The sequence below is a fragment of the Babesia bigemina genome, assembly GCF_000981445.1.
Source record: "Babesia bigemina genome assembly Bbig001, chromosome : I".
Classification (NCBI taxonomy): domain Eukaryota; phylum Apicomplexa; class Aconoidasida; order Piroplasmida; family Babesiidae; genus Babesia; species Babesia bigemina.
Window position 1 is genome coordinate 530,122 of NC_027216.1, and position 26,638 is coordinate 556,759.

The 26,638-nt window shown below is 51.1% G+C and overlaps 9 protein-coding genes across 9 annotated transcripts; 5 read left to right on the forward strand and 4 right to left on the reverse strand.

Annotated features, from left to right (window-relative positions):
- Positions 1-65: 65 nt before the first annotated feature.
- On the reverse strand, positions 66-3,299 carry BBBOND_0102370 (histone acetyltransferase, ELP3 family protein, putative; the record flags this gene model as incomplete). The annotated part of the gene is made up of 1 exon (XM_012910640.1): positions 66-3,299. The coding sequence occupies one exon, from the start codon at positions 3,297-3,299 to the stop codon at positions 66-68; it is 3,234 nt and encodes a 1,077-aa protein (XP_012766094.1).
- Positions 3,300-3,938: 639 nt separating this feature from the next.
- Positions 3,939-4,496, forward strand: BBBOND_0102380 (hypothetical protein; the record flags this gene model as incomplete). The annotated part of the gene is made up of 1 exon (XM_012910641.1): positions 3,939-4,496. One exon carries the CDS (start codon positions 3,939-3,941, stop codon positions 4,494-4,496), a length of 558 nt encoding a protein of 185 aa, XP_012766095.1.
- An 839-nt stretch (positions 4,497-5,335) lies between these two features.
- Positions 5,336-7,282, forward strand: BBBOND_0102390 (dnaK protein, putative; the record flags this gene model as incomplete). Its single annotated transcript, XM_012910642.1, has 1 exon — positions 5,336-7,282. One exon carries the CDS (start codon positions 5,336-5,338, stop codon positions 7,280-7,282), a length of 1,947 nt encoding a protein of 648 aa, XP_012766096.1.
- A 153-nt stretch (positions 7,283-7,435) lies between these two features.
- BBBOND_0102400 (hypothetical protein, conserved) lies at positions 7,436-9,511 on the reverse strand (the record flags this gene model as incomplete). Its single annotated transcript, XM_012910643.1, has 2 exons — positions 7,436-9,415; positions 9,452-9,511. The coding sequence occupies 2 exons, from the start codon at positions 9,509-9,511 to the stop codon at positions 7,436-7,438; spliced, it is 2,040 nt and encodes a 679-aa protein (XP_012766097.1).
- A 257-nt stretch (positions 9,512-9,768) lies between these two features.
- Positions 9,769-13,003, reverse strand: BBBOND_0102410 (hypothetical protein, conserved; the record flags this gene model as incomplete). Its single annotated transcript, XM_012910644.1, has 2 exons — positions 9,769-12,671; positions 12,910-13,003. The coding sequence occupies 2 exons, from the start codon at positions 13,001-13,003 to the stop codon at positions 9,769-9,771; spliced, it is 2,997 nt and encodes a 998-aa protein (XP_012766098.1).
- A 275-nt stretch (positions 13,004-13,278) lies between these two features.
- BBBOND_0102420 (hypothetical protein, conserved) lies at positions 13,279-14,619 on the reverse strand (the record flags this gene model as incomplete). The annotated part of the gene is made up of 2 exons (XM_012910645.1): positions 13,279-14,315; positions 14,355-14,619. The coding sequence occupies 2 exons, from the start codon at positions 14,617-14,619 to the stop codon at positions 13,279-13,281; spliced, it is 1,302 nt and encodes a 433-aa protein (XP_012766099.1).
- An 878-nt stretch (positions 14,620-15,497) lies between these two features.
- On the forward strand, positions 15,498-19,556 carry BBBOND_0102430 (hypothetical protein, conserved; the record flags this gene model as incomplete). The annotated part of the gene is made up of 16 exons (XM_012910646.1): positions 15,498-15,620; positions 15,757-15,909; positions 15,949-16,014; positions 16,062-16,188; positions 16,229-16,425; positions 16,464-16,531; positions 16,573-16,689; positions 16,724-16,829; positions 16,866-16,964; positions 17,002-17,755; positions 17,793-18,291; positions 18,329-18,833; positions 18,869-18,928; positions 18,966-19,078; positions 19,143-19,320; positions 19,359-19,556. The coding sequence occupies 16 exons, from the start codon at positions 15,498-15,500 to the stop codon at positions 19,554-19,556; spliced, it is 3,363 nt and encodes a 1,120-aa protein (XP_012766100.1).
- Positions 19,557-20,469: 913 nt separating this feature from the next.
- Positions 20,470-23,343, forward strand: BBBOND_0102440 (hypothetical protein; the record flags this gene model as incomplete). Its single annotated transcript, XM_012910647.1, has 1 exon — positions 20,470-23,343. The coding sequence occupies one exon, from the start codon at positions 20,470-20,472 to the stop codon at positions 23,341-23,343; it is 2,874 nt and encodes a 957-aa protein (XP_012766101.1).
- Positions 23,344-25,118: 1,775 nt separating this feature from the next.
- BBBOND_0102450 (hypothetical protein) lies at positions 25,119-26,129 on the forward strand (the record flags this gene model as incomplete). The annotated part of the gene is made up of 1 exon (XM_012910648.1): positions 25,119-26,129. One exon carries the CDS (start codon positions 25,119-25,121, stop codon positions 26,127-26,129), a length of 1,011 nt encoding a protein of 336 aa, XP_012766102.1.
- Between the last annotated feature and the right edge of the window lie 509 nt (positions 26,130-26,638).

Below are 26,638 nucleotides of genomic sequence, written 5' to 3' on the forward strand. Positions count from 1 at the left end.
TCATTGCCTGTTGGTGTTGCCTTCATACCTCACTTGCCCGTGAGGAACCTCGAGTGCCCACACGCCTACATCTTCGAACGCTGACGGAAGCGGGTGTAGCACATAACGGCCAAAAATGCCACTGATGCGGCCACTACACGGCGTTCCTGAATCGCCTGCAGCGACTTGTACATGGAAGCCGCCGCCCGATCCACGTAGGCAAAGTACTCGTCGAACATGACGGTGGTTGCCTTCGTGTAGTCCACGCCCGCGTCAAAGTTGTGGCTCGCGTATCTGAGGAAGCGCAGCACGTTAATGTGGAAGTACGGGCCCGATGTGGGTACGCTGACCACTGGCGGTGGGTTCTTCCCCTGGAAGGCCGGAGGTAGGGGCAGGTGCAGCGTTCGCACGGCGTCCTGCAGGTCTATCACATTGACCTTGATTGAGTACGGAATCTGGATCGAAGAACTCGGGTCGCGCTCCATTTGTTTGAGGAAGCGGGTGCGGATGGACTCGTGGTCTAGCATCTTAGTCATAAAGGTGTCCTCAACCTCGTAGCCGTGCTTGGCGTAGTACTCGCGCGTCCCGATACCCGCTATCACCGCCATTTTACGGAACCCCTTTGCTCCAGCCAATATCTCAGCCACGAGCAAAAGACTGGCGCCGATGCCGCGGTGCTGGTACGGCGTGGCCTCCTTCACAGCCTTGCCGTGCGCCACGACCACGCCATAGACGTGCAACTCCCGGATGAAGGCACAACCCTCTAAGCACCGGAAAGTGGACACCTTGGGGTCGAAATCGCTGTTGTCCCTCAGGCGCAGCCGCAAGAACCCGAATATTTTAGACTCGTCCTGGCTCTCGTAACTCAAAAAGTACTCCGTTCCGCCGGTGGCGCGGTACTCGCGGACCATGAGCTTCGCGCCCAGGCTGGTGCTGCCCTTCTTCATCTCGCGACAGCGAATGCAGCGGCACATCAGGCCGCACTTCTGCATGCGGTTCAGCAGCAGCTGGCGCAGGTTGGTGACGTTGGTGCCTGCGATGATGGACGGGTTCGGAATGTCGCGGATCACCCGGTTCAGGCGAATCCACGGGTGCACGGCGCGTTTCACGCTCATCAGCAGGTCCATCAGCAAGTTGGGGTCCGTGTCAAAGTAGGGCACAAACAGGCCCTGTTTGTGCCACTGCTCAATCTGCGAGAAGGGGGTGACCTCGCACGGGTAAATCTTCCACTGGTCGGCCTGGAGCCCCTCATCGCCCAACATTAGGGCAAACATCTCACGGTCCATGTCAGGGTTGCTGGACGGCAGATCCGGCATCAGGTGGACGTCAACCTTGTAACAGTTTTCCTTCAACAGGTACAGCGCCCGCTTGCTCTCGTCCAAACCGTGGCCACGGTTCACGTGGTTCAGAACATCGTCGTTCGTGTGCTGGATCCCCAGCTGGACGCGGGTGCAACCCAGATTGCGCAAGATTCTGATCTCGGTTGGCGTAATCCGGTCAGGGCGCGTTTCGAGGGTTAAACCGATGATGCGGCACAACCCTCCCACATTCATCTCCTGCTCCGACTCCAGAGATTCGCGTGGGCGCGCAACCTCCAGCGGAGTGGGGAAAACGTTGGCGGCATAGTAGAGGTCACGACAGAATTCCTCCTGGTACTGGCGGGGGTAGCCGCTCCAAGTGCCACCCAGGACCAACACCTCGATCTTGTCAATCACGTGGCCGTTGCGGTACAGTGTCATCGCGCGGTCGTAGAACTGCCTAGCTGCGTCGAAATCGTTCTGGTTGGCGCGGAGAACCGCGGGCTCAGTGGATAGGTAGCTCCGAGGCTGCCCCGGTTCATTGGGGCAGTAGTAGCAGTCGGAGGAGCAGCTGAAGTTACCCGGAGCCGTCAACACCGTGATCACCACCACGCCGGAGTTAGAACGCACACCCTTGTTCCTCAGCAGATGCTGCATCTTGGGGTCGTACTTGACGGAGGTGGGCGTGGAACGCCCTGCAACGAAATCACCCGAGCCGTTGGAACCGGTGGATGACACCGACGATTGCTTCTTAGCTTCCCTCTCCATCTGCAGCTGCAAGAGGCGTTCAAAAATGTCGCGCTTAGAGGGGCCGATGTGGTACTGGCGGCGCAGCTTTGACATGAGCAGATTCAGCTCATCCTGGTCCTTGACGTTCTCGGACGACGACAGCAGCTCGTAGATGAACTGGTCCAGCGTGGAAAGCGTGCTCACGTCGATATCCACGAAGATATCGTCGTAGCGATCAAATTGCAGCTCAGTGTACAGGGAAGCGTTGGGGTCCTGGTTGGCTTTGCTCTCGAAGTTGCGCCAACTGTCCATTGAACGAGCGAAACACTCCAAATGACGACGGCGGTTAGAGTCACCGAAATCGGCCCGAGTGACACGGGTCACCTTCCCTGCCACCTCTTTGAAACTCTCTCGGGTGGCTGGGAAGAAATTGCGCATCTCCTCTTCGCTGTCGCTGTCGGAGTCATTCTCGCCTTCGGCGTCGTGTTTACCCGAGCCTTCGACTGCAGGTTGTCGCGATGGAGAAGGGATGTAATCATTAAAATCGTCACGGGCCGGAGTTCCTCCTTCAACTTCACGGTCAACAATGTCGCAAGCGCCACCACTGACGGTGCTACTGCCGAACGACAGATTCCCCTCGGTGCTGGAGCTTACACGCATGCTCTGGATAGGCGTGTTTGACGGAGGAACTATGCCCACAACCGGAGAGTCGCTCGTGGGCGACATTTCCCCATCAACCACATAAGGTTCAACGAGCGCATCATAGGGTTCCTGACCAACCACTTCCGAATCAATGCCGCCACGGCCGTTGGTGATCGGGTGACTGCGCGGCCGGGATGGGGAGGCACGGTTCGTTTCTAGCGCGTCCGAAACAACCGCTTCAAAGTCGACAGCAGCGACACCCGTGGGCGGTTCAACATCGCCATTGGCATCAAGGGACTGCTCAACAGTCAGATTTTCTGGGGCCTCGACACTGTCATCAGCAACATCATTTGAAATCTCAGCATATGCTTTAGGGGATTGATCAACAACGGCGTCGGAGTCTACGTCAACATCGTCATCAAGGGGGGGCTCGATGTGTGGCTTCGCAACGTCCTCAGGCAAAACGGTTTCGGCTACAACAGGAGAGTGATGTTCCACTACGACTGCGGAATCTAGCTCATCTGGCACAACTGCAGCTTCAAAGACGGTCGAGACTTCGTCCTCCGATAAAGATTGGTCCGCAAAATTTCTGGCGCCGGGCTGGCCACCATCGGAATCCGCAGGTGCGGCGACGAGCTTCGAAGGCTCCATCGCTAAAACCCGCACCGTGCAAAAATAGCAGAATCACGTACGTGATCGTAAGTAAGCCAAGGTCTGCCGTCCGTAGGAACCGCAGGACTGAGGCCCTCAATGAAAAAAGCGAGCTGCTCTCTCAACAAGCCAAAGGCAAAACGCTCACCATCAACGTGAACTGCTGCTAATTATATCCTCCACTGCGTTCTATGGATGGGACAAATGCCGACATATGATGGAAGATTAGGTAGGCGCGCCTTGGTATTCCAGGGAGTCGACTCGTCGTGCAACGGTCAACTGTGCGCCACGGCACAAGCTACGGCGGTAAACAACGTTTTCACGAGTTATTTTCGGCACAGAATCGCGTTCACTTGCAAATTAAATGTATGTGCAAGCAGCAGCAATGTACACGCTGAAAATGTGTAACGCCCCCAGACACAACGGACAGCTTCCGTGGCCAGACGCTCATCGTACACACATGAGGCACAACTGCGCTCAGTTCAAGCGAAAACCATTTCACGACCACTTATAAGTCAAATTAGGCTACAGAGAACCGCGCTACGAGCGCGAAACCGGCTGCCCATAAGCGCGAATGTCTTTGCATCACTGCCTGCAATAGAATTTCCGCGCCGTACACAAAACACACGTCATATAAAGATGTCGGATCGTGAAATCAGCCGCGATTCCACAGACGACGAAATAGACAAGCTAGAACAGGAGGTCAAACGAAGGCTCAACGTGGTCGGCGGACTGCTCAAGCTACGCAACGCAGTTTCAAAGGAGGCATACAAAGGGCACTTCGAGCAAGCCAAGGAGGCTTTTGACCAAATTTCGCAGCACGTCGCACGCGTACAGGAGAAGATTGATCGGGAACTGGCGCTTCTCCACCAGGCCAAGGGGGTGGTGGAGGCAAACAGAGTTCAGAAGCTGGTTGTTGATGAAGTGCTACGACAGCTGCAAACCTCGGATACTCTGAGGGCGATAAGTGAGTTGAGACGGTCGGTGGAAGACTCGAGAACCAGAAGTTTGTCAAGGCAGGAAGATGCAGCAGACCACGCGCCGACCAAGAACGAAAACAAGGAAGGCGAAGGCAGGAGCACCTCCCTAAGGCAGACAACGGAACGCCCTGAGCGTCCCACGAATAACTCAAAACAGGGCGGTGGCAGCAGGAGCTACTCCAAAAACCGCGACACATTCAACCGCTACATCCTGTAGGACAGCGCCGCTGAATGCGCGAACACATATCGTCGAATTTTATAAAATATATCTAAAGTGACCGCCTAGATTTGATTTTCAGTATAACCGTTTCTATGGTCGGCTGAATGAGCCACCAATATAAGGAAGTCAGCACGGCGCCACACATAGCGTGACAATAAGGGATCAAAAAATTGCCATTCTCCCCAGGATTCCACGGCAATTGGGTCAAAATGTGTCTCCTGAGGCGCTAGTGTCCCATAGCTGCTGATTCACCGCGTATACCGAGTAGGCGCGCGAAAAGAGTGCCTGACGCAGCGTGACACGGGCACGCGTCCGACGACCCGTCACACAGGGCTTCACACCGACGGCTACAGCAGGCCAAGGTTACGGGAACAGACAAAATAAGCCCCAGGAAGGTGAACGGTAGACAGTAGCGACGTTATTAGACCAATTACAGTGGCTACCTTGAAGTGCCACCTGGGGATCCCCCGTAATTGACACCTCCGGCCCCAGGTTCGCGAAAGACAGTGATGACCACACTTAACAATTTACTGACCGTTTTTTAGATTGAACACTCAATCGGAACGGCCAATAATTATTCAGCAAAAATATTCAACATTTGTTGGTAACCACTGCACACGGAAAGATTCCACGCCGATTGTAAGTTTGGCCGAAACCGCTACACACGAGAGTGATTTTTGCTGTGTTGTTATTGCCGTTGTACTGTTAGTGAAATCCGCTGTTTTGCGCTAAGAGACCCGCTGGTTTGCCGTCGCGGAGTCGAACTTTGGTGGAATCTAGCTAGCCCCTCCCCATACGCACACTCATCCTTACGCAGAGTTAGAAGATAATCCAAAATGTCTGCTCCGGCGATTGGTATCGATTTGGGTACCACCTACTCCTGTGTGGGTGTCTACAAGGACAACAACGTGGAGATCATCCCTAATGACCAAGGAAACAGGACCACGCCCTCGTATGTCGCCTTCACCGACACCGAGCGTCTGATTGGTGACGCCGCCAAGAACCAGGAGGCCCGCAACCCTGAGAACACCGTCTTCGACGCCAAGAGGCTCATCGGAAGGAGGTTTGACGACCCCACCGTTCAAGATGACATGAAGCACTGGCCCTTCAAGGTCATCAACGGTGTTGGCGGCAAGCCCACCATTGAAGTCACCTTCCAGGGACAGAAGAAGACCTTCCACCCCGAAGAAATCTCGTCTATGGTCCTCATCAAGATGAAGGAGATTGCTGAGCTCTACCTCGGCAAGCCCGTCAAGGACGCCGTCATCACCGTGCCTGCCTACTTCAACGACTCCCAGCGTCAGGCCACCAAGGATGCCGGTACCATCGCCGGACTCAATGTCATGCGTATCATCAACGAGCCCACCGCCGCCGCCATTGCGTACGGTCTTGACAAGAAGGGCTCTGAGGAGAAGAACGTGCTCATCTTCGATCTTGGAGGTGGTACCTTCGATGTGTCCATCCTTACCATCGAGGACGGTATCTTCGAGGTCAAGGCCACCGCCGGTGACACCCACCTTGGTGGTGAGGACTTCGACAACCTGCTCGTCGAGCACTGTGTCCGTGACTTCATGAGGATCAACAACGGCAAGAACCTCGCCAGCAACAAGCGTGCCCTCCGTCGTCTCAGGACCCACTGTGAGCGCGCCAAGCGTGTGCTGTCCAGCTCCACCCAGGCCACCATTGAGCTCGACTCCCTCTACGAGGGTATCGACTACAACACCACCATCAGCCGTGCTCGTTTCGAGGAGATGTGTGGTGAGAAGTTCAGGGGCACCCTCATCCCCGTCGAGAAGGCCTTGGAGTCCAGTGGCCTTGACAAGAGGAAGATCCACGAGGTCGTGCTCGTCGGTGGTTCCACCCGTATCCCCAAGATCCAGCAGCTCATCAAGGACTTCTTCAACGGAAAGGAGCCCAGCCGCTCCATCAACCCCGATGAGGCCGTCGCCTACGGTGCCGCCGTCCAGGCCGCCATCCTGTCTGGTGACCAGTCTGGCAAGATCCAGGAGCTGTTGTTGCTCGATGTCGCCCCTCTGTCCCTCGGTCTCGAGACCGCTGGTGGTGTCATGACTGTGCTCATCAAGAGGAACACTACCATCCCCACCAAGAAGACCCAGATCTTCACCACCAACGAGAACAACCAGGAAGGTGTGTTCATCCAGGTCTTCGAGGGTGAGCGTGCCATGACCAAGGACAACAACCTCCTCGGAAAGTTCCACCTTACCGGAATTGCCCCCGCCCCCAGGGGTGTGCCCCAGATCGAGGTCACTTTCGACATTGACGCCAACGGTATCCTCAACGTCACTGCTATGGACAAGTCCACCGGAAAGTCCGAGCACGTCACCATCACCAACGACAAGGGTCGTCTCAGCACCAGCGACATCGAGCGCATGGTTGCCGAGGCCGAGAAGTACAAGGAGGAGGACGAGAACAGGCGCGCCTGCGTTGAGGCCAAGCACCAGCTGGAGAACTACTGCTACAGCATGAGGAACACCCTCAACGAGGAGAACGTCAAAGCCAAGCTTGACTCCGGCGAGGTCTCTGCTGCCCTCAGCGCCATCGACGAGGCCATCACATGGCTCGAGACCAACCAGACCGCCACCAAGGAAGAGTTCGAGTACAAGCTCAAGGAGGTCGAGAAGGTCTGCCAGCCACTCACCACCAAGATGTACCAGGCGGCTGGTGCTGCGGGTATGCCAACCGGCGGACCAGGTGGCTTCGGTGGAGCTGGCCCCACTCCCGGTGCTGCTTCAAGCGGCCCTACTGTCGAGGAGGTCGACTAAATGGTCACTCCCTGTGCATTTGCCAATGCCAGTCATAGCAAAAACGCGTTATTTTATTTAGATCGAAATTTATGACTGTTTTAATACTAATGAGCGTGGTTGTTTGGGCGCACGGTGATGTCGGAGTCTCCGTGCTCCGCCAGCGGCCCTGGGTCAATCCAGGTAGATCCGGCGCACGTCGTTGCGGTCGAACGTCACCTTGCAAACGGGACACTTGCGGTTGCGCGACTGGAGGTTGCGCGTGATGCAGCTATCGCAGAAGACGTGACCGCACTTAGAGAGGCACCGATCGCGGAAGTGCTCCAAGCACAGCGTGCAGGTCATGCGACGGCGCAGCACGTCGTTCTCGCGCTTTATGCTCTCCTCCTCGGACAACGGGTCCTGGCACTTGTCCGTGGAGCCACGCGACACCAGCACGCGCTGGGTGGCGGCCTGCACCTGCGCAAGCCGGTCGCGCAGCGCGTTCCGCTCGCGCTCGACAACCAACAGCTGCGACTGGCACTCGTACAGCGCAGAGGCCGCCATGTCGCGCTTCTTCTCGTAGCTCAGACACCTGTGGTAAGACGCCATCCACGTACGCCGGTAGGCCTCCACGCGGCGCATCAGGTCCTCCTTGTGCTGGTACGCAGCAGCCATCTTGCGCTCGCAGAAGGCCATCGCACGACTGAACTTGCCCTCCATCTCACGAGTCGACGCCTCCAGCGCAACGTACTTGTCGCGGAAGGCGCGCATCTCCTTCATCTGCTGCAGCAGGCGATCCGTCTGCTTGGTCTTCTCCTCGTAGGCGCCGCTTATCTCCTCGAGCTCAACCGAGAGGTTCTGCAGCTGGTCCTGGCAGTCCGCCAGGCCAGGCTCAGCAGCCACGCGGTCATCGGAGGGCGAGAACGCATTTATCACCTTCGCCATCTTGGATATGTGCTCGTGCAGCACGCGGTCCTTCTCTTGGAGCTCAAAAATCAGCGAATCGCGCTCCTCTTTAAGCTCGGAGGCGACGGCGCTGAGGTGCTCCTGCCGCTCAACCTGCTGCCGCAGCTCCTCCTGGTAGGAGGCCACCTGGCTCTCGTATTCGTCGACACGGTTCAGCAGCTCGGTTTCGATGGCCTCCAGCTGTTGCACGTAGTCAAACATTTTGCGATCGTATTCGAGGGCGACGTGCTCGCCGCGGGTGCGGAGCGTCAAGTTCAGACCCTCCAGGTAGGAAATCCGCTCATCCTGCGACTTGCACAACTCATGCAGGCGCTTATAGAGGGACGAGCCGACTATCATGTCCACAGTCACGTCTTCCACGCCTTGGATCACGGGAGCAGGAGGATCTTCGTACTTCAGAGATTCCACGAGGCTGTTGGCAGAATTGGGTTCGGACATGGTCCGGCACGACTCCACGCGATTTAGCGAGTAACGCAGCTCGGCGTTCAGTTTGTTCAACCTGGACACCTCAACCTCAAGAACGCCGCACCGGTGGTTGCTCTTCCGCACGACGTCACGCAACTCCTCAACCGTGTCGTACAAGCGAGTGCTGGCGAGCTCCAACACTCGCAGCCTGCTGCGCTCGGCCGGAGGTGCCTGACTGTGAGGTGCGATGTTATGCGGCGAGGTTTCCGGCACGCCACCGTGGGCAGCGGGAGACCCCCCGGTAGACTGCAGCAGGTGCTTCACTCTGGAGAGCAAAACGTTCTTCATGCGATTGAACGCCTCCACGTGGCTGTGCAGGAAACGATCCAGCTCATCTTTGGTTGGCTGGTCGCCGGGATCGGGTTTCGAAGAGGATTTCTTTCCGTCGCCGGGGGCTTCGACGGCCTCGCCCTCCAAGGACAGAGGACCGTCGCCGGACGCGGCATCGCCTGCACCACGGCGTACAGTGAATGGTAGCCTCGTTCGCGACAGCAAGTCCAGGAATGCGTCCTCAGGCGCGGAGTGGGTGCCGACATTGTCGTCCGAAGGCTCGAGCGACGCCCCGCCCAGTTCGGTGCTCAGCACATCCCATATGCCGGCAACACTCGAGCACAGGTGTCTCAAGCACTCATTTTCGCGCAAAATCGCGCTGTTCTGACCGCGCAGCTGATCAACCTCCGACCGATACTCCGCCAGGCACTCGCGCAACTTGAAAAGATTCTCGTTGGCCACCACATCGTTCTGCGAAGGCGTTACGAACGCGGCAAATATTCATACCAGCAATGGAAGTTCCAGAGGAACCTCCTCCGACGCGCTCTTGTAACGTTTTCTCGACATGGGTAGACACACCTGCGAAAACTAGGTGATTCCCGTTCTGAGGAAACAGCTCGTCGCAGCCATCCATACAAGCAAACCAGGTGCCGCCAAAAAATCTTCACAGGTCCACGTGGGCACAACGAGGGGACACTTTGCTGTGGTGCAACCAAACGGGTGGCGGCGACGGTGTCCCGACGGAATCCCCTCAACAGACGACCGCCAACAGCGGAGCACACAACACACGCTAATAACGTATCTGCTGGCCCGTGTTAAGACGGCTAGTACAAGGGTTCGATGCGATTGTGCAACTTTCTGAGCATCTTGCGGGCGAAGTAGAAGGCCGGGTCCAGAGTGCCCCGCACTTCCCACCGCTGGACGCCGTAACCGACGTCCGAACGGCTTATTTGAACGTTGCCGTTAATGTTCAGCGCGCCAGAGCCCACGGTGCAGCACTCGGGCAAGCACTCCTCGAAGTACCGCACCAGCGTGGGCATGCCAACACTACCTGTGTAGACGCTGTGGCGCAGCGAGTGGCTTATCGCCGCGTACGGCTCGTCGGACAGTGGTTGAGGGCTTGACGCAGCCCGCGCCGAGCCGTCATCCATGGAATCCTGGTCTTCGGCCGCGCCGCTGTATTCCGCACTGCCACCCTCGGCACCCCCCGATGTCGTTGAGGTGGGATCACCTGGCAGGCATATGGCCAGCCTGGGGGGCTGAGGAGGCCGCTTCGACCAGAACGACGAACAAAGCAACACGCCTTCTGCGCCGGAGCTCGATTCGCCAGCGAAACAGTCGAAACGCACTATAGCCTGATATACCTGGCGCGGGTTGTTGTGGCGCTTCCACGCGTCGATCGACGACAGCACGGCCATTAGCCGCTCCATTCGCGAACCGCCTTCAGCACGCTTGTTTGCCGGCGTCACACGCACGCCGTGGAACTCCTTTATGAGGTGGCCCGCTGCAAGTAGCGTGCCGGAACGGTTCACGTATTCCTGCCGCACATCCAGCGGGATGCACAGCTGACGGTGCAACGATTCCTGCGATAGCAAACCTGTTTCGTGCTTGCACGGCGCGGCGCTGTCGAAACTGTGAAGCGCGCCGCAGCTTGGTATCGCGCCACGGATGGTCATCTCGGCACAGGCCACGGCACCCACGTCATTCTTGCGCGGGAGCAACGCGATGTTGCGGGGGCAGATCTTGCTCAAAAGCGAGACTAACTCGCAGCGTGGATGGAAGTGGCGGAAGTGATGCGTGATGTACAAGCCGCTTTTTATCACCAGAGGAAGCCGCTTGACCACCAGCTTCGACACTGCAGCGCTGGACTGCACCTCGGAGCCCGAGCCGTAATCGCCGCTGCACTCGAACATAATCGCGCCAACAGCGGAGTTCTCAACGTGCTGCATGTAGTACGCATTGAACGGGTTTTGCTCGAGCTCCGAAAACGCATCCGGCTTGTGAGCGCGCTCCTCTGGCTCCTCCACATACACGGCGGCAGCAGCTGACGGCGCAATGTTCTGGTCCAGCTCGGCGGCGGCCACGGACGTGTAGGGGATGCCGTAGTCGAGATCCCTGTCGCCGGGCTTGTTGCTGCTCTCGAGGTCATCGCGCAGTATGGCAGGCGGCATGTAGCTCACGTATCCGTTATGCACGGTGAAGTTCCGGCTATTCTTAAACAGGAACTCGGTGGCCAACTCGTCGCCAAAAGCGTCCATCGCCACATCGCCAGTTCCAACAGCAGCGGCGCCAGCTGGGTTGTATGCCTCGTCGGCGTGCTCTATACACATTTTGTGCTCGCGCGAGCCGGACTCAAACCTACCCATATCGACAGCGTCGGTTTCATCGGGCGGCTCAAGGTTGAGGCGGAGGGTGAACTCGTGTTGCAGCCCCGCCATAGCATCCCTCGCTCCGGTCGCGCGATACTGGCCCATCAGAGCGCTCACCTCCGGCGAGTCGCGCGTGAAGATGACGGTGTTGCGCTCGTAACAGCACAAGGCGGCGAAGAGGTAGCTGGTGACACCGAAGGATAGCGAACTACACGTGGAGATGAATACGCACGGCATGCTCGAGAACCTCCGCAGCTCCTCTAGGGTTGAGACTGGGTGTATGTAGTTCAAATTGAAGATGGGATTCCACATAGTGCGCAAAAAGTTGTGGCATATGTCAGACTGCATGTACTCCAAGCACGTTGCGAACAGCAAAACCATCTTCACCGCAATCGGCGAGACCACGACTATGGGGAACTGCTGCAGGTCGCTGTTCGCCCACACGGAGTTCAGGTGCAACAGCAGGTCAATTATGTGCGGCCCGACGTCCATGGGAATCAGCACCGAACCGTTGGAACGCAGAGTGCCCGCGACAACCGATAAGATGGCTTCCATGTTCTTGCACTCCGAAGGCTGCGGCGATTGGGGGCCTTCCACCAACTTCGGCTGCTCGTGAGTCAAAAAGATGTCAGCCCGATCTAGCGAACCGATCTCGCAGCCGTTCAGGTACCACGACGGCTGGACTCGGTACGTAGGACAACATACGATGCTCCGTGGCCCCACCGACAATTTCCAAACCGCGCCTCCGATGGACACGCCATTGTTCAGCGGCAAAAAAGCGACGTGTACGGTCCAGTCATAAGTCGACTTCGTGAGATGGTAGCTCTCGTGGTAACGCAACTTGCAGCAACCGGAGTACAAAAAATCTAAATCAGACATCCCAAAATCATCAAACTTGTAAGAAAAGGTGGCGTTCTCCAGCACGTCGACGAGGCACGCGCGGGCGAACTTGTAGGAACCCTCCGTGCACAACACCGGCGGCATGCCGGCGGCGCCGCGTATGCCGTGTAACCACGAATAGATGACTGGAAGCGCGCCAACATGCTCAAAGTCTCCGTCCGTTATTGCGATAACATCCACGTCTTTGGCGTGAAGCTTCAAAAGCGCTATGCTCTCCTGGTCGAAGTCAAGCGACCACCCGCAGTTCACTAGTACGTGAACCTCAGCGAACTGCTCTTTGGGCGCCTCTTCCGACGAGCTATCCCCAGTGGAAGCTCCACTGAAATTCGCGTTGGTATCGGCTGAAGTCAACGTCTTCCTAGTGGAACGCGAGCTCCGCTGAGGTCGGCCTTTGGCAGACGAAGCCACCGCGCTATCCGGCGTCTCAAACTTCACAATACCATTTGCAGAATGCGCGTCTGAAGGTACAATTAGCCCTAGTGTTGACAGGAAAATGCCACGTTGGACAAATACGACAACAATGGTCGTTATACGTAGGACGCGGAGCGGCGGAGGCCGAAAAATACACACCTGGCGCCTTTAGCTACACATTAGACATACAAGCTGACGCCAGTGTACATTAAATAACGCCATACGCCTAATGAAAAGGGACGTGCGCGTAGCAAACGAATGTTCAACACACAGTGAAAGACATACCGGACGTTCCGAAGATGCTCAAAGGAAAGCGCAAGGTGACCTTCGTGGCCAACAGCGAGCCGCAAATTAGCGGCTCCGCCAACAGCGACGCCATATTTAGCGGATAGTGGCGGCAAACGACGCGAAGGGAAAGGGTGTAGGGTTCAGGGAATACTCAGACACTGACGCGCCTTCCAACCTAGGACAGCATCATTTTAGCGCGGCATAAAATAACAAAATCATAGCGGTCATTTCTAATGCCCAAAATTAAAGTCGTGAGGACCAGCAACTGTTCACTGGGATGCGCAACAAGTTGAGCCGAAACCCATGCTTCCGCCTTAACATTGATGCTTATCCCGGATATCCTAGAACACGGCGTGAGTGTCTTGTCTAGGCGGTGTTGGCGGATGTCCTTAAAGGGCGTAAGGGATACCATGCATCCGCAACGGCGTCCATGTTGAACAAAATGTTGTAATGAGTCGCAAAATCGTCGTGCTGATCGCGCCACGCAGCACGAAGATCATGGCCTGCAGTACCCGGCACTGGCATTTGGCAGCCCACGCTCACGGGGATGAACTTGTGCGGCGGCTTATCACTGCTAAAGAACATGGTCTCGAAACGTTGGTTAGCCGACGCGATCTGCAACAGAACCGCGCCTCTACGGCAGTCTGTAAGCAGCGCGTCGTATAGCTCAGAGTTCTCAGCGTTCCTAGTTATCATCTGCTTGACACTGATCATGTAGCGAACTTCGTTAAGTCCCCAGTGCACGTTGGCAACCATATGCAGCCGGTTGCCGAGCATCAGGTACGAAGTAAACAGATCAAACATCGAGCTCTCCGCAACTTGGATGTCACTGCCCCAGTACCCTCGCCAAACCTGTTTTACGCTGTGAACCGTTATAAGGTTGCCCTCGTCAACGGCACCGACAGCCTCACCCTCGGCAGGAGGGGTGCCATTGACGTCCGAAACCGGTTGCCCCGTAAAGGTGCGCGGACTTTGCGCGACGCTCGATTCCTGAAAAATCCTTGAATTAGGGAACTTGAGCCACTTGGCGCCGGCATTGCCTTTTTTGGTCCACTCGGTTTCGTTACGGCAATAATCAACCTGTTCGATGAGCGGGAAGTCTTGCGGCAGGTAGAGCACGGAGAGCAGTGAAGAAAGCGTTGCTGTGAATGGCGCCGGGTTCATAAAATGATGCGATAGATAGAGCGTCCCCTCAACTGACAAAGATTGAGTCCCAGGATTGTGGTAAACGAACAACTTTGATTGGGAAGCAGATGCCGCCTTTGTACTGGAGTGCCATACAAAGCTGCCGATTATCCCAGTAGGGGAAGACATGAATATTCCGGCAATCACGCCGATCAGGAGGACGAATCCGGCAATCAGCAGATAGTGGAATGATGCCACGAAAAATTGAAAGAACCACCCTGAAACGAATTGGAAGCAGAAGTGCAGTACAAACGCACCTGGAAAACTATAGGAGTTGCAATGCTTCACATGGGTGATCACGCCTAACAAGCGGTTTTCTATCTCGGGTGAGTCGAACGCAATTTCCTGGAGAAGGAAGAGATCTTCGTACACATCGCCAACGCCATTGTCGATAGTGCTACGCTGAGAAATGGAACCGCCACTCGTTGATCCTGACCGGATGACCTTGTCTAATCCGAACTCGCTCTCGTAATCGTACGAGCACTGCGATGGCGAGGACAGTTCGCGTTGCACGCTCCTCATCGTGCCTTCAACCGACACACCAAGGAGCAGTTCGGCCTGCCCCTCGGAATCGCACTCACGGCTGGCTTATGGGCCGAAATCGCCGATCAAGCGTAATCGTCGCATGTACCAACAACAACAGTTGCCGTCTAAGTCGACACACCTTTGCTTTATAGGGACCCAATAAGGGTGCAAGCTGCATTAACAAGGGGTGTGTAAAGCCTTATACGGCGCCTATTTTAACCATGTTCGTCCTAGAGCGAATAATTTCGCTGCTCATTCTGGTGGATGAGGAAACTGGAAACCGATCGTGGATCGACCTCTTCTTCAACAGCAATTCAAGACAGGCCACGCGTGAGGAGAAACGGGACTCTAAATCATCACGACAGAAATCCGCTCAATAGAACGGTCGTGTCTGTCTAGTTCTAGTGTCGCAAGATTTACAAAGTGTGTCGCTTGAGTGTCACAAGATTCGACTTAGACACACATTACCACCCCTTTGACTCGGCATGTATCACTACCTGTTGCACCTGTCTAGACCACGTCATAGAATCTAGATTTTGTTAGAATGGCAATACGCTCAATTGATAGTATATTCGCGGTTGCCGTTTGGTGATTGTGCGTGCTCCCGCTTGGCGGCGCTCCTAGCTAAACGGCACCAGCCGTTATTTGCATTAAAGTAGCCAGTAGTTGTAACACCAATACAGTTATAATATACTTTATTAAAGCTAAACGCATATCATAAGGAATCGGGAAAGCTGTTGAATTAAAATCATGGAATCCCAGTGTACGATGCGTCGTCTTCAGACGAAACGAATATAAGGGAATATTCGCATATGCGTCTCATATCTATTAATAGCATTCGTGTGCATTGATTTGGCACGATATATGAGGCGAAGATGACCACGCTGCACTCCCTCGAAATACGTGGAATCAGGTGCTTCTCACCGAATGCAACGCAATCCATCCGCTTTGAGAAGCCGCTGACGCTTATAGTTGGACACAATGGAGCAGGCAAAACGGTGAGTAGATGTTGAGCTGCTGCATATCTGTAACGCGTGGAACGTCCTCCATCTCTAGGATTCACGGCCAATTGAATGATGGTTCTAAAAGCGAAATTGACCCATACACTTAAATAGTGGGCTAATGTGTATGTAGACAATCGTTGAGTGCCTCAAAATGGCTGCAAGTGGGATACTCCCGCCAAACTCGGACCGAGGGAAATCGTTCGTCCATGATAGCAAGCTTTCAGATGAGCGAGAGGTCAGGGCGCAGATCACGCTTAACTTCGAGACTCCATCTAAGGAAATAGTACGGCGATTTGTGGGTCGATAGTCATCATTAATGCAGGTCTGCGCTACGAGAAATTACATTACCACCAGGGACAAGAATATCCCCAATAAGTCAACATTCAAGGTAATCAGCGTGAACATCATGCGTTAAGTATTCATATAATGCGTTAGGCTGGTGAGACCATTTTGCGAGTAAAACCGCCAGTTGGGGAGGAGTCAAGAGTCAGTATGAAGTGCTCAGACATGGATCAATCCATGCCCTCACTGATGGGACTCTCACGAGCCTTTATAGACAGTGGTATGACCAATACAAGTTAAAAGTGCAGTTATTAATGCAGTTATTTTCTGCCACCAAGATGAGAATAATTGGGCGCTTGACGACTTGGCCAAAGTGAAGGCCAGATTTGACGACCTACTGGAAACATCACGATACACCAAGGCAATTTCTGCTCTCAACAAAGCAAAGAAAGAGCAAGAGGAAGCTATTAGGCTTAATGCTGCCAAATTGGAGGCTACGAAAAACCAAATCATACAGGTAGCTAGATCCAGTCAATATCCCATATCCCGCCGCAGATTGCTGATATTAAAAAGCAGCTTAACTCAAACGTAGAAGATGTCGCCAAGGCCAACGCCAATATCGCGTGAGTAGTGAAGAAGTTAAAATGTGTAATCGTTGTTGCAGAACTCTGGAAAAGGATTTGATAAGATTTAATGAGACCTGCAAGGCGCTGAGGGCAGAGCACGAAGCAGTGTCGGCCACGTTCGCAGCTCTCAGGGAAACTAACTCAAACGTTGAAAGGTACATCACGATGTCTTGTCTATACAATCAACAGGCTTTCCGAAGAAATTAAAACGATGCATCAAAACATGAGCGAAATATACGAGGAGGGACTGGATGACATGCACCACTATCACCTCACACTCACAAATGAATTGGAGGTAAATCGTCAAATTCGCTCCATGCATACACCATAGGCTGCTGAAGCCATGCACGATGAAGTGACACGCACCATCGATCAGCTGATGGAACGGATGAATACTCTGCACCAAAAAATTAATCTCAGTAAAAACAAGGTGAGTGCCTCCCTTCTTGCTTTATAGGTCGACTCAGTTAACAAATCGCGCCTTGCTTGAGGAGAACGTTAAAGTGACGGCCGAAGCGAAAACGTCCGTCATCATCGAAATCAAGAAGGAAATGGCACTTGATGGTGACACCGAGTTCAACGAGGAAAGCGTTATGTTTTTCATTGAACAACTTGATAGCATGAATAACGACGATGATCCCATCAATAAGGTTTTCAAACAGTGCAAGGAAGACATCACTGAATTGGCGAGTAAAATCCGGGATCTCAACGAGATGGAGGCCAAGCAGAGCTTGACCACCAATGTTCATGCTGACGAACTGGCCGAAATCAAAAAAAAAATAATTTCAGCTGAACAGATGCGTGCAACGCTGAAGCAACGGGAGGCCATGAAACAAGGCTTATGCCTACAAGTTGAGCAACATCAACAGCATTTTAAAAATCTTGTTGATGAAAGGGACAAGCTAAAGATTATGGCTTCTAAGCTCAAAAACGCGATATCAGGCACGACTATTGAGGATGAAAATGATTTGAGGGCTGCTGTGAATTTCTTGGAAGCCGTTATTAAAAACGACCGGCAACTTATCCTCACGTATGTTAGGAAAAACATAAGCAAGGACATAGACGATTCTAACTTCTCGGAAGCACTTAGAGACATCTTCAGCAAATACTTGAAAGGGGCAAAACAGGTTCCAGGTGCACCTTCTAATGCTCTGGAGGACCCGCAGCAATTCCAGCAGGACTGTGTCACTGCCATTATCCAAATGATAACCAATGTGGAAGGTAACAGCACGTTATTGGACGACACAACACTTTGCAGGCGGTGATTTGTGCATGGGAGACGAAGTCAAGACGTGTTCCGCTAACCTAGAGCCGTATAATCCCTTACTGAAGCTCGTAACCAATCTACGTATATCCGAATACATAGCATACTACAATGGCCTGCTAAATAAAAATTCGGAAGTGTGCTCAGCGGAAGACGTTACATACGAGGAAGTAAGGAATAAGCTTGGCGCAAAGGAGGTCGAGATAACGCAAGTCGAATCTGTTTTACAAGGCACCAAATCATCACTGGTAGAACTAGAAGCCGAATGCCAGCAGCTTGCAGCGGGCATTGGCGAACTGAAAGAGTTGAAATCAAAACTTGCGGAGATGCAGGCAGATCAAAAAAAATACAACGCAGAACTGCGATCCATTAGGAGCGCCTTAGAAAAATCAAACGCGCAACTTATTGACAAGCAACAAGAATTAGACGATGCCAGCAGGAAGATATCCGCCGCCAACACGGCGAATGCGGTCAAAGCGGCTAAACTTACAGGGTATGTGCAGAAACTAGTGTCAACTAATTGCCAGCAGGCTGCTGGAGCGCTACAGAGAGTATAACATTAAACTGGAGCAATTATGGAAGGAAATCGAAAAGTTGAGCGAAGATGATCAGCCAGACGACGGTCTTCAAGTCGAATTGAATGGTTTGACAGAGAACATCAACCGTAGTCGCGTGGAGCAAAGGGACCTCATGAACACGTTAACGAACCATCGCCAACTGCTTGAAAAGCTACAACAAAACATAACCCTCAAGTTAAAACAAAATCAACTCGACGAACAGAAACAACGCCTTGATGCAATACAGCAAAAACTAGGGGCTACCAAGGAGGATGAAATTGCAAAGAAGATCAAGCAGACCAGCGAACAATGCACTAAGGTCAGTCTTGACATCGCAACCCTCAGGGGAACCGTTATCACAAGAGAAGATAACATCTCCAAATTGAAAAGAATGCTCGATTCCCCCGCTTTTAAGAATGCGCACAAGCATTATTCTGATGCGCTTCTTGCGTTTAAGTCACATCAATTGGCGAAGGACGTAGGTCTATTGCACGCGTGTTAAAATAACTGCAGGACCTTGAACTCTATACGAAGACACTCGAATTGGAATTGCATAAGTTCCACTCTGACAAGGTAATGAGTCATCATACTAATTTAACAACGGGCATAGATCGCGCAAATAAACGTCGTCCTCAAGCGTGTCTGGAGGGAGGTCTATACGGGTACTAATATTGACTACATCGAGATACAATCGAACGATGACACGACGGTTGCAAGCACAGGGTTAGCGCCAAGGTCCTACAATTATAGGTAACCCTAAACTCGGTGGTTGAGAATACGGCTTCAGAATGGTGATGGTCACGCATAGTGGAGTTGAGATGGACATGCGAGGCCACTGCTCCGCCGGCGAACGCGTCTTGGCGTCTCTGATTTTGCGTATCACGCTGACAGAGTCGTTTTGCTACAATTGCAATATTCTAGCTTTGGACGAGCCCACCACGAATCTCGACAAGGATAACATTGTGGTTAGTTGGCTATTGTTACCGCAACATAGCTCGTATAGAGTCTAGAAACGTCACTGGCGAAGATAGTCAGCGAATCCTCCATTGATTTCCAACTCATTATTATTACGCATGACGAACCATTTGCAAGGAAGATGGCGTTAAGATGTAACTGTGATAAGTACTACAAAATAACCAAGAATGATAAAAACGAGTCCGTCATCAATGCAGTGCCATTCGGGTCTGGTTTCACGAGTTGATGACTGTCAGACATTCCAAAAATCAATCTAAGGGTTAAATATACATGCGCTATAATGCCTTATGCAACGATTCTGTTTGAAGTTTTGCGTTGGATGATATTTAGTTGCCTTTGATTCGGCTGCATTATCTTACATCTTAATATTTTACTGCCCGCAGACTATCGGCGTTCGTTGCCTATTCCACTTCGTGCTGTTGCCGAGCGTCACCGGTGCCATCTATAATGGCAGTAAGCTTTTCGTCGCGATTGTCGTTGAAATAATTATAACTTTCACTAGGTTTCATACCCATCATAGGAAACCAAAGGTATTATTGTTCCAACACCCGATTGATTCTGCAGTCTATCCGATCATAGATACCTAGCTCCCATATTCTCATATTTTTCTTAAACTCCATCCTAAATCATCGGATTATGCGATATATTTCGCTTGGTTCTTTAGTTGGATGCTCATAACTTCAAATCTTCCACCTGGCCTCAATAATCCGTTCCCCGTAATCAAGAATTTTTACATAGAAATGATAGGCACTTGTGCCTATTTCAACGGTTTTTCTATGGTCTAGTGATCATTATGCCGCCATGCGTTCTGCGATGATGGCCGTCTACTGGCACAGGTGTGATCCTCTTGGACCATTGTTTTGTGTAGAATGAGCAAGAACATTTTAGCTAGCAATGCGTGCGCCAATAGTCATAGATGCTTAGCTAATGTCTTGGCTACTTCGATTGTGTCTACTTAGGAAAATTCCTCGGTGTTTTAAAGCTAGCTGCAGCTATGGGGTACAGTTGGCTTTTATCTTCACAAAGATAATAATGTTTAAAATATTTTTAATGCGACTAAGTAGAAGTTGTGTTTTAGCTGATGTCATGTTTTGGTTTGCAATTGTTCGCAAGAATTCTATGATGCGAACTTCGAAACCATGGCCAAAATTTTGAGAGCTGCGTCGGTAATTTGCGCAGTATTGTTTAATTGGACAGGCGTTATTGACGCATATATTTGTAATTTCAGCCGTCCGTATGATCTGCTCAGAAGAAACGCCGTCGTTAGGTGTGACATGGATGTCAGCATATTAAGCTCTGCAACTGCAATCTGCCCTCGTCGAGTCGACGACGCCGAATATGTTTGGCATCCACAACCAACGTCCGATGGGCATCCGCATATCGAAACCTACGTGAATGTGAATGGAAGTTTACGTTCTACTGGTATATCCGATGTGGTGATAACAGAAAACCAAATTTCGTTTATATCTGTGGAATCAAATCAGTTGCAAACAAAACTTCAATTCAACTTCCCATCTCATGAGTTGTTCACCGTTATCGACCGCCGCCTTATATTCATTTGCGGCCCCAGAGATTTAGTATTGAGCGATACGATGCAGCGTCACATTTACGGTCTCAAAGACACCTATAACATGGACTTGCTTCCGTGGAGCTCATCGGCACCACTAGTCGAAGAACTAAAAGAGATGAGGAAGGGTTTTGGTTTATTTTTAGTGAACATAGGGCATTCACACCTACCTCTTCAAGGCTGCGGCAGCCGCACCTCAGCACTTTTTTCACCAGACAACGTGGTTACCGAGAATAGCTTTACTGGCACCCGTTCTTGTGTAGCGGATCCAAGGCTCAGAGCACCCATAGGATTTGTTTGCGAAGGCCGAATTGAACCCAATGATTGCATGAAGTCTCTCATTAACCAGAATGATGAAGTTGTGCCTGCCCCTGAACCACATAAATATTGGCAATTTGATAACTATATGCCTTGGGTGGTGGCGCAATATTTCGACCAATTAGCATTACCGCCATTTACAGGCGAATGCAGGTGCATAGATCCCGAAACAGGCCAGGTAAAGGCGAGGATAGAGATCCGTTCGAACACCGAGTACGTTTGTGACATAACCCAAAAGGTGTTCCTCCACCGTACGAACCCTATTCCAGGCCCTTGGTGTTCGGTTGTGCTTCACCCTGGCAGTACGTTGACCATAAAAGTGCCGATACAGAAGGTTTATCGGAAATCTTTTGACGGTTCGCCCACTGTTTCATTCTCACAAATGATGTCTCTCTATGCTTTCGAAACTGCATTCTTGCCGAAGGACCTGATGACGCTACGGCAACTACAAACAATTTATAACCTTGCAAGTTACGACGAAATTCCGTACACCCAAACTCTTGTTGGTGATGCCCTCGAGTTGGACGTTTCACAAATTAGTAGAGGGTTGGTGAAGTTGAAGTATCATATGGGCAGACCTCTGGCGTTACGAAGAGAACACAACTCGTTCCTCTATCATTGGACAGTAAGATCAAGAAACGTGAACATTCATGAAAGTATAAGCGCCGCCATCAATGTGGCCTTTGCTTTCACGCATCACTACCATGCTGTTGGTTGCGATCGTGGGCCACAAAACCTATTCGCACCAAGCATTAGCAAGTTGTTTTGTTCAACTAAACGGTGGGGTAATGGTATCGGGGAAACGTACGAGTGCACGTACGATTTAACTATGGGCATTTTGTGGGCTGGAATCCACTGCAAGCCCGATGAGGAGCTTTTGCCATCAAACTGTGACTCCGCGGTATATGATTTTTACTCAAATGGCGCTGTGCCATTGCCTACGACTGTGCAGCATGCGACGGCCATCCGTATACTAGGCTTTCAAACGTTAGGTTTTAAAGACCATAATGCACCTACCAGTATTGGTTGCATATGTGTCGACCAAAGTGGCTACGAAAAGTCCAGGCTTATTTTTGAGACAAACGATTACGCAGGGCGTAGGTACACAGTAAATGACGGGGAGCTGATTAACATTTCACATTCTTATAGGTTGCTGCCTTGGCATGAGATTGGATTAACTGGTGGGTTGCCCACATCACCCGAATACCTCGTGTTAAACAACGTATCTCAAGAAGTAATTACTTTGAGAGGAGGTAAAGTGTTGTTCGTACGCTGTAGTGTTGCACATGGTGCGCACGAAGACGTAAATGACGATAATATACGGCCTATGTGGTTGCCCGCGTCCTTTCGAACTTCCCATTATATAACAATGCAGACTCCCGATGGGCCTGAATTTGTTCTTGCGGCACACAGCGATTCAATTGCTACTACACCGGGTGGCTTCGAAGTCTTTACAATCATTTCCACGGCAAGAAATTACGAGCTAGGCATCAAATCGAGTAGAAAAGCCGTGATTGTATCTAAGGATCCGCTTCATACGCACGAAGTGCCCATGACATTTGTCTGTGTTAAGACACCAGAACAATCTGATTTTTCCGTAGTCACAGGTGATGCGTTAACTTCAGGTGAAGATGTACAGCGAAATGTTCGTAAAATTGAATCGCCGCATGGATATAAGTGGAATGTCGTCAAAATTAAGCTCAAAATAACAGACCCGTATATGCACGGCTGCGGAGTCACATACGAGTCGGCTAATTTATTCAAACCTGAGACACCGCCCATCTACGATTTCCACGGACGACAAATCGGTTGCACGATAGACCTTCAAGCTGCTAAGGAAGCGGCGTTCTACTGCCCAGCACCGTACGTTTTCGACCCGCCCAACTGCTTCTACCAAGTCTCGGTGAACGGTGAAGTGAAGAACATAAGCTATGTCAGCACTTCGTTGGTACCATCTCGCACTAATCATTTTGTCACACTGAAGTTAAATGGCAACCGTGTAGGACCCGGGGAGGAGCTGCGCCAGTCGCCGCCACTTGAATGCCGATGCATCACTATCAAGGGTGTAGTCCTGTCTACCATCCAGATCGAGAACTACTACTCCAAGGAATGGGTAGCTCAGATGTAGTAAACATTTCTGTCAATGACAGAGTTTAATTGTCATAGTTCGTGTTGGTGTCTGATGATATCAGAGGAAGTTACCGTTAAGGATCCTAAATGCTTACGTCTGTCTCGAATTGAAAATCTTCTTGGGTTAACACATCTATTTATAATTAGTGTAAACCCCCATCTACCATTAAATTAACATGAATTATAAAAAGGGTACTAACTTTTGTTGTGCGACCTAAATTAAGACACTGCGGTGCGGACGGCTCCTTATATTTTCACGAATCAGAATTTCCGCAATGTCATATACACGCAAAATGCATGATATGTGCGACCTGTCACTCTAGTTCAGCAAATCCACTGATGTTGATATGTGACCATGGTGCAGTGGCTGCTCACATTGGAGCAGCCGTACTAGTATATGCTGAGGTGAATTGGTTTGCTCATCAAACCTTAACAGAGAGCCACACAATATTCTCTATAATACTAGAATGAACCATAGTAGTTTTTGCAAAATACCAGCTTTTAACTCCCATTGAACATAGTGACAGCTCAAGGCCGGATAGGATGGGAGGGCTAACATACCAATACGTGGGTATCAAGGATGTTGCAGGCACATATGTTGGATTCACCTTTTATCACAGCAGCGTCATTGAACATCATTTATGTTGGTCAGAGGTCATTATGCGGGTATATAACATCCCACCTGTATGTCCAGTAAGAACCCGAATGCGGGCGGGGTTGCCAGCCAGAGGCCAGCATATTTGTGGTAAATATTCCGATATACAGTTACCTCCTGAACATGAATTACGATCTTATTCAGTTGGAGAGACAGCAAATGAGAAATGAAATGAGGCGATGTAGTTACCTTCAGTTGAATTGCCAGCTAATCTGGACTTCCGAAAGGTATCGCTAATTGAACGGAGACCATCGCAGTTAGAAATCCCTTATGTCGCTGCACTTTATAAAATGCAGGGCCCTGTCGGACCGTCTGACGCGTGGTTGAGCAGTCACGTTCATTGGGATGTCATGGGGATAAAAGCTGGACCATTTGGTCTCAAATCGGCGCACCGGTTAAAACACCACGCATAATAACCAGATAAATAAATCTTGATTATCCTTATAGGAAGCCGTGGTGCTGGAAATATTCGTCGGATGTTATGCGCAAAGTGTCGTTACTACGGATGAGAGCATAGGCGTATCGCAGGTAACGAATTCAGGCCGTAATTGTCACCCGTTATCGGTCGAGAAGCACTCGAGACAAATCTACTGTAACCAGTTCTAACAGAAAACAGTTATGTCAATTGGGGAATGCAGTGCAAAAAGTGTTGGTACCCTTCATTAGGTGACAGATGTGTTCATAATGCACAGGACACAGGGGATGACGTAGGTTTCGTAAGAAACCCCGAACACCTTGTGACGACCTTTTAAACATCAGAGACAGTTCAAAAATTCACTACTGTATATACGGTTGGTGTTTGTCATTCGTGTCTGAGATGTACATAAACAGTGACTCGCGTTATGCGAGCTGCATGTCACGTTAATTTGGTAGATATGGATGAGATTCGATGTCACGGTAAACATTGCGCCCCCGATATTTGCCTATTTGCTGTGTATGTGGATTGTTAGATTGCGGTAAAGCGCAATTGTATTAGAAGACAAAGTCTTTCAGTTGTGCCTCCTGGCCATTGAGACACAGGTAGTTAAATACGCGGTATGTTTCGTATACTGACCTGTGGATACATCAAACATTTCAGGGACGTATAGAATCCGTACAACGTAACGATACTGTACAAAATGGTGTACAATTCGTTGACTGAAGCTCCTCGCAACCTCAAGGAGGGCATTGACTGGCTGATAGCATTGAGAGGAACGGATGCGAAAAAAAACATAATTGCTTTGGGTTCTGCAGTCTACGATTTGCTTGCTGACGCGCCTGTAGGCAATATGAAGCTGCCAACTCTCGAAGAAGTTAAACTTATTACAAAGGAGTTTTTAGAGAAGCCGGAGATTAAGGGCCGGTGGTTCGCAAGCAGGTTGCTACAAAAATTTAATGAGCCAAGACGAACACCAAATCTACACTTTAAACGCCTCTTTAATAAATACAAGAGCGATTATCACAACGTTGTGCAAAAAAAGGAATTACAGCGCAAAGACATGGGATTGTACTTGGGCCGCGTTGTGTATGGTTGTGACACACTGGTGAAACATATGAAAGTTCCTGACCAATACGAGTCGGCTTACAGTTCAGAAGCGTCATGGGATGCGTCGTGTAGTCGGCACCCAGCAGCCTGTGCAGTGGTATTCGTGGGCATTGCACCTATGTTATATGCAGGTCTATACTCATTGAAGTATGTGACATCAATTGCACTTACCAACGAGTCGAATAATACGGTGAGGGAGCGTCTGGCTGAACTCTTAAGTGCAGTTGGTTATGACGAGTCGTACAGGCGCCCCCGGATGAAAATTTCATATATATTCGAGGCGTTAAAAGACGTCGATAAAGATGTGTTGGACATACTCTACGACTTCTCAGGATTCTGGGCTTTCTATGGACTGGAAAGTAGTGTATCTGAAGGTGAAACATCTGAGGAAACGACAGTACGTACAAAAACTCGCAAGTTCTACATGGGACAAATGATAAAACATGGGATACCAGGGGTTGACGTGGACATGGGTTTACTACATGCTTGGAATACCAAACATAATAATAAGCCCAGCAAGATACACAATGCGCTCGGGTCGGGTAACATGTATTACCCCGGTACGCCCACAGTATCTGATTTAGGAGCGGCTATTCCACTTTGATGGGCTACATGTCATGTTTATTCGTCTTGTCGTAGGGACTCTTCTCACACCGCTTATTAAGTATGTGTTGATATAAGTGTAAATCCCCTACGCCTATTGTTGTAAACTGCTAATCGGTTAAACTAATAAGTACAGCAGTAAACAATGCCGTGGACGTATTTATAAGCTTATTAGTGGCCGAAGTTCAGGATTCCGCCCGGCAATCCGCCCATATCGGTAAATAGTGGGAATATTTGACAATCCATCCGTATGTCTGAGGAAGACCATCAGCATCGTGCATATCGGAATGACTAATCAAAACCGTCTTGTGTCAGAGACATGAGGAGGCGAAATCACGGAGACGGCGGAGTATCTCAGATGAACAGTTTCGAACCAAGTGCCTAGTTTCAATGCGCGAATCCATCCGACGTGGAACACGAAACCCAGGCTACTATGACTGTGAATAGTCACATTGCCCAAACTAGATAAATTCCGTTTTGGATGGCACCTGTTATGGTTGGCAACGGAAC